Below are 7,500 nucleotides of genomic sequence, written 5' to 3' on the forward strand. Positions count from 1 at the left end.
AATGCGATAACTTTATCCAGGAAATTGTTATTTTGATCTTAAGCAGTCTCCAACTATTCTGCACTAGTCTTTCAGACGCTTACCAGCTCGCAGTGGACAAAAAGACGGATAATGTGCCTTTTTTTTGTCCATAGATTTTATTTGTATTGGATATCACATTTTTATACTTGGACAATTTAAAAAAGGTCTGAAAAGGAGTACAATTTATGTAATTCTACCTTGTGCCTATCCTAAAAGTAGTTACTGGTATTATAGAATGGTGACATTTAGACTAAGAAGAGCAAATATTAGAGAATGTGAAACAATAAGATGTTATCTTATACACAAATGAAATGAAAAAAAAGACAGAAAAAATAATTAGGGATGTCTCGATCAACATTTTCGGCCTCCGATCCGATTTTTTTGCCTCAGATCTGATCGGATTTTGCGTCCCCATACAATACTTTGACAATAGATTATAGAACTGAAAATGTTTTACAGCAGATAACAATAACACATGTAAAAAGCTTGCAATTATAAATTCAAAATTGACTAGTATTGTTGTAAATAAGGTGAGGTATTACATTTGTGTTACAATGTTTTTTTTAGCAAAATAAAGTGACAAGTGCACAATAACTAAACAAAATTGTTTTATTATCTAAATCACTCGAGTTTTGCCCTAAAAGCCTTCCTGTAGCCACAGACATACTCCCTGACTTTAATACAATAATAAAAACAAAACAAAAAATAAGAACAAGAAAAAGAAAAATATCGATACTGATACTATATTAGGTATCTATAGTATCGACATCTGAATCGATCACCCCTACTTTACATTGAAGCTTTAGCGGTTAGCTTTTGTGTCGTCCTGCTCGGTGTGTGTTGTGTGTGTGTGTGTGTGTGTGTGTGTGTGTGTGTAGGGCCGTAACTAGGATCTGACGAATACCGAGGTCACAAATTGGTGGTCCAACAGGAGCTTTGAAAGGCTGAAATCATGGGTATCCCAGCAACATATAAACAATATTACCTTGAGCAACATAATGCATTTCCAGAATAAGGTTTCATTGAGGTAGAACTATCACGTGTTATATTATCTAACTATCTTTGTTAATCAGCTTGATTTTGTAAGAGTATTTTTTTATTAATATGCTCAACTTTAGCGTATTAAACCATTTTTAAGGCTCGCCTGTATTTTTAGCACCCCGCTTTTGTAGCTGTTCGTCGGGGCTTAGCGCCAGTGGCGGGTGACGCGCTCTGTTCGCAACCAGCTTCACAGCGATGGCGGTTGAGAAAAGAAGGAAAGTGTTAATGTTTAACGTGTCTCAGCAACTCAATCATTTGTTTAAATGTGCACACCAACGCAGCTTTGCCATGCAACTTGTTGTGGCGTTTGTTGTTGGAGCATTTACGGGTTTCGGAAACGAGCGGGAGTGCCTAGAGAAAGGCGAGGCGTGCGGTCGTCTTTCAGGGTTTAAACACGTGCCTGTTGGTACCCAGTGGGTGGGGAGGACACCGATGTAATAATGCATTTATTTTTCCTAATATTTTCAGGAGTTACTGGTTGATCTATCTTCAACCTCTGTTGTCACTCACTCTGACTCACTCTCACATAAGTCCACTGTCTATCGGTCGCCTCCTGGTGGCTGGCTGATTGTTGGTTGTGAAAGTATTTGAATTGATATGCAGCGCAGTCAGTTTTTAAAATGTTAATATCGTTGACGATCACCCTCATTTAATCATAGCGACCAAAATCGTGATCACGTTTAAAATGTGATTAAATGTGCAACCCTACTCTCTCACATTACCGCGTGGACAGCACTGCCATGTAAACACAACCTATGTGCAGCAAAAATGACCACTCGGCACCCACAATGCATTGCGAAATCACGTGCCCTTTAAAGCCCTATAGAACTGAAAATGTTTTATAGAATTAAGCAAGCACAATAAAAAAAATGCATTGTGCTAAGATAGGGGTGTCAAACTCATTTTAGCTCAGCGGCCGCATGGAGGAAAATATGTGCACACACAGGCCGGACTAATAAAATCATGGCATTAAAACAAAAAAATAAAGACAACTTCAGATGGTTTTCTTTGTCTTACTTTGACCAAAAATAGAACAAACACATTCTGAAAATATTACAATAAAAATATAGAAAAAAAATACTGGCCGTGGTCAAGTTTAGATCCATGAAGGAAAGAAGAAAGTGAATAAATTTACATATGCATTAAAATTTGTTTTCTTTTGTATTATTTTTTTTAATGAATTAAGTAATGTTTATGACAACCTTTTTCCAAAACACAATATAGAATGTGAGATATAACAGGATAATGCATACATTTATCATTTGTTTTCAAAACGGTTACAAAAAAGTGGGACCCCAAAAATGTACTTTAGGATCCCATTTTTATGACTTGATGGGGTCCCTGGGACCCCATTGGGACCCCATTGTGAAAATTCCTAGCGCCAACACTGATGGAGTATTGTTGCAGGGCCTTGACTTTGACACATAGGTGCTAAGCCAATCCTTAACGTTTAGTTCTCCGGTGATAATATTACTTGGAAGAAACAGTTTATTTTTTTGCCATGGCGGTGAGGATTCGTATCTTAAAAGCGGCTTTGCACTGTGGCTAAACAACACCTTTGTTGCAGCTTTGAAGAATCATTCACACGAGTACAATCTTTAGACATGTAAACACTGGAACACCGCTGTTAAAAAAGGCAAATATCGGCCCTCGATCCGATCCCACGATTGGTACTGTGACGATCTGTCACATTCACGTCTGGTTGTGTTTCCTTAGTTTGTGTTTTTTTCCTGTCAGCGCTCTTATTTTAGTTCCACTCCCTGCATGTCTCCTTGAGCGTTCGTTTTCCTCACCTGTCCCTGATTGGCAGCCTGGCACACCTGGTTGCAGTTGCCAATCAGGCTACTATTTATAAATGATAAATGATAAATGGGTTGTACTTGTATAGCGCTTTTCTACCTTCAAGGTACTCAAAGCGCTTTGACACTACTTCCACATTTACCCATTCACACACACATTCACACACTGATGGAGGGAGCTGCCATGCAAGGCGCTAACCAGCACCCATCAGGAGCAAGGGTGAAGTGTCTTGCTCAGGACACAACGGACATGACGAGGTTGGTACTAGGTGGGGATTGAACCAGGGACCCTCGGGTCGCGCACGGCCATTCTTCCACTGCGCCACGCCGTCCCTTTATGCCTGCCTCGCCCTCCAGTCAGGGCTCAATGATTGTTTCCTGTTGCCTGTTTCCTGGTTCCTGTTTTCCCTGCATGTGCATTAACCAGTTGCACTATTTCCTTTTTGACATTAAAGTCATGTTTTCCTGCACTACACCTGCCATCTCTGCATCTTGGGGTTCAAGACCAACAGCAGCACCTGACAGGTACATCTCTAAATGTAACTATTACACATGAATACATTTTTATTAAAATTAAACAAATAATAGGAAATAGAAACAAGTTAAGATAATTATGTAAATAAATGTTTGCAAGAATAAAAATAAATAAAAACATAACAAATAACTTAAATGATGCTCAAGTAACTTGTATTTATTGATATAGTTGGCATACCTTCCAACTATCAATTTTATGTTGCCGTATTATTTGTCCGTCTAGTACAGGGGTCGGCAACCCAAAATGTTGAAAGAGCCATATTGGACCAAAAATACAAAAACAAATCTGTCTGGAGCCGCAACAAATTAAAAGCCATATTACATACAGATAATGTGTCATGAGATATACATTGAATTGAGATGACTTAAAAGAAACTAAATGAGCTCAAATATACCTACAGATGAGGCATAATGATGCAATATGTACATATAGATAGCCTAAATAGCATGTTAGCATCGATTAGCTTGCAGTCATGCAGTGACCAAATATGTCTGATTAGCACTCCACACAAGTCAATAACATCAACAAAACTCACCTTTGTGCATGAATGCACAATGTTAAAAGTGTGGTGGACAAAATGAGACAGAAAAAGAAGTGGCATAAAACACGTCCTCGAAAGTCGGAGAAAGTTATACATGTAAACAAACTACGGTGAGTTCAAGGACCGCCAAAATTAGTAGGACAAAACGGCGCTAGCCAAATACTCGAATCAGTGAAGCATGTTTAATATAAACAGTGTGCTTTATAACAATTAGGGAGGTTTGTGTACTCCTACAGAAACCATATTAAAACAAAAAATATATATTTTTTCCCCTCATCTTTTTCCATTTTTCATAAATTTTTGAAAAAGCTCCAGAGAGCCACTAGGGCGGCGCTTAAGAGCCGCATGCGGCTCTAGAGCCGCGGGTTGCCGACCCCTGGTCTAGTAAAAGCAGTTGTTGCTAAAATAGGAAAATAAATTGTGTTCATGTCTCAGTCATTCCAGTCAAATCCAGTTGTTTATTTGCCAGTGTGGTGAAAGGTTTCCAGATCTTTCAGGTAAGACATGAGAAAAACAGGGATATAGGTCACAATAAAAGGATGGGAGAGTATTACGACAGTCTCTTTGTGAGGCCCAGGTTTTCCAGAAGTTTTTTGTTTTTGTTTTTTTTAACTGCCATCTGGCTTCACTTGGCCAAGCTTGGCACTGCTCCTGGTCTGTGAAGGGCAAGCTAGAACAGCTATTTACATCCAAAATCACTTCTGAAACCTCAGCAGCCTGGGAAAGACCTAAATCTCTACTAAAAGTTCAGTTCCACTAAATGCATGCTTTCGGGCTCCAGAGGTTGTTTTTGTCCTCCTCCATGGAAGTGTTGTGTCATGGCTTTACTGGAGCCAAAGTGTGCAACCAGGTGCAGGATAGCTCCGTGCAATATTGCAATTGCGTGATTTGTTTTTAGTGGAACCATCTCAGTTTTGCAATGGAAAAGGCCTGCAGGAAATCAGCTTGGAAAGTGACAATAATCAATCTCAAGATTGTTGGTTATCATTGGTTGTCTTTGTTCTAATGTCATGTTTAGAATTGTGAGCGACCTTGGCATCCTTCTGTGCTATTAGGTTTTGATGAAAGCAAACTATAAAATTATATGAGCGCAAGTCTGTGATCTAGAGCGGGAACTGGACCTCACACAATGCTTGTTAAATCAGAATCGGTGCCGATGTTGAAAATGATTTACACTAGGGCCGCGTCATTGCGTTAATCAAAATGATAAATTAATTACAGAAATGTGTTACAAAAAAAATCACACATTTAATTGTATTTTTTCCCTATTTATAATCGCTTTAATTAATTATAAATAACATGAATTAATTAATAATTAATTACAGACAAATACTTGAAAATTTGTCCCACGGACGGGGAGGGGGGGGTTGCGGGTGGATTTTTTTTAATTTATTTTTTTCATAAAGAAATACAATCATGTGTGCTTACGGACTGTATCCCTGCAGACTGTATTGATATATAAAGTATATATTGTGTTTTTTATGTTGATTTAATACAAAAAAATTAAAATAAAATTAAATTAAAATAAAACATAAAAAATTCTTGTGCGGCCCGGTACCAATCGATCGGGTGGTTGGGGACCACTGAAATAACACATTTAATTGCACTTTTCTAGTTCTGTCACATTATTTATGATTATTCCATTGTTTTACTATGTCTGCACTACAGGCACATTACACAACACGTTACACAATTACACAACATAACATACAACACTGATGCACAGGATGCATTGTGGGACATCAGCGCAGCAGTTATGGCCAACAACAAGGGTCATTTGTAAAGAAACTGCATGCTAATGTGCACTAATGTGCATGCAAACCACAAGTAATGTTAGCAATAATTCCGCTAGCCCACACTCAACTGGCTGACGGTTCAGACCCAAGATAAGTAAGCCCACTTATGACAAATGACACTCCCTGGTTTTAAAAGCATGGAACATGTTTACAGAGTTTACAAGGAGTTCTTGACAATAGCCAAATTCAATTTGTGGATATTTCAGCTCAAATGCACTGTGAAAAATTGCATTCATCGATTTGTGTATGAAGCAGTCTGATACATTTTTGACAGAAATTTGTCGTCAAGGCGCATTTTTTTGTCTATTCACTGAACCAGTCCTTGTGATCAATTAGTAGCAAAGCTTTTTAAACCATTAGTTTCAGTTCCACCCCACAATTAAACACACATTTGACAAAAATCAATTTAGAAGTGCACTACCTTTATAAGAGACATCTTGGAAGTGTAAGTCTTTGTGTCTGAAGTCTTCTGGATAACTGAAAGAGACACAGCAAGATGATTATTTTAAGGCCGTTCTTGAAGTGACAAATCTTCAGGACCATGCATTTGGCATCGGCACATTGTGGGTGGCTTGAGAGACGCACGGGCCAAACATGGTCAACCAAGTGCGGGGGTTTTGTAAATAGGAGGATGCTTCTGCCAAAAACAGACTCAATGGTTAATTAATGAGGACGCTTACAAGGCATGAAATGGACCCAGGGACAAGAAGATGATGCAAGGCAGCTGTGTGGAGACGCTGCAAAAGTTCCATCCACTAAAATTGCAAGTTTAAGCTCAGTTATGAAATTGCAGCACAATAAGAGGTTTGTTTTCTGCTTTTTTCCCCACTGAGAAGTGATGTCTCTTCTTCCCGCCCGCCCTCTCACTCTACTGTGCCCTCACTCACCGAGACTCTAATCTCAGTGACAACTCGGCGCTGAAATGTCTGCTTCTGCTTCAGTGGAGACGCTGACACCGCTTGTTGTCACAAGTAGGACACATCTTTTTTTGCGTGCACGGGCGGTGACGCAAGACGATGTGTTGAGGCTTTCATCACACAGGCGGACTAGCAATGCGCGGTATTTGAAATACCGGGCAGACCTATTGAACCGGCAGCTAGCGAGCCAAATCCCGTCTGCATGTTCAGTTCCAAACTGGGGAGAGACACATTTTTGTTTAGTTTTTGCAGCTGATTCCTAAAAACAGCAGAGAACCCTAGTCATTTTGAAATGTGATGTTTTTGTGGCTTTAAAACAACAGAATGATTCTTTCGCACATAGGATCTTTTACTCGTATTTTTGCAGTAGATCCTCCTAAACCTCTTTTTTCATATAAAGGATCTCTGGCGAGCCTATTTATCAGACAGTTAAAAACTTCTGTTATACAGATAATAGAAAAGCATTTTTCGCGGCGCAGCAGGTTGTTCCTGTCATATAGAGAAGATCGTAAGATTGTATATTATCAAGAAAATATTTGACTAGCATTTTTGCAGTAGATCCTTAAAACAGAAGGGCTCTCCTATTATGTACATGATCTTTAACAATCGGTTTGCATCTGTTTCCTAAAACCGGCAAAGCACTTCTGCTATATACTGTACATGTTAGACTGGTGTTTTTGCAGTAGGTCTTTAAAACAGCTGGGTGCTCCCTTCATACAGAGAGGATCCTAAAATAGTTCAACAGAGGATCTTTGATGAGCATGAGCATTTTTGCTGTTAATCCTTAAAAACAGCAGAACACTTCTGTACCACAGGTGATTTTTGCAGGGAATCCTTAAAAACAGCAGGG

At 39.0% G+C, this 7,500-nt stretch overlaps 1 protein-coding gene across 4 annotated transcripts in view; it reads right to left on the bottom strand.

Moving 5' to 3' along the window:
* Positions 1 to 7,500, bottom strand: part of svild (supervillin d) — a 114,933-nt gene that overhangs the window by 45,756 nt on the left and 61,677 nt on the right. For all 4 annotated transcript variants that reach the window (XM_061967860.2, XM_061967863.1, XM_061967859.1 and 1 more), the window contains one exon: positions 6,155 to 6,210. In XM_061967860.2, coding sequence (XP_061823844.1) covers positions 6,155 to 6,210 — 56 coding nt within the window. The remainder of the gene's footprint in view (positions 1 to 6,154; positions 6,211 to 7,500) is intronic.

This window comes from Nerophis lumbriciformis, linkage group LG11, assembly GCF_033978685.3.
Source record: "Nerophis lumbriciformis linkage group LG11, RoL_Nlum_v2.1, whole genome shotgun sequence".
In the NCBI taxonomy this organism is placed as follows: domain Eukaryota; kingdom Metazoa; phylum Chordata; class Actinopteri; order Syngnathiformes; family Syngnathidae; genus Nerophis; species Nerophis lumbriciformis.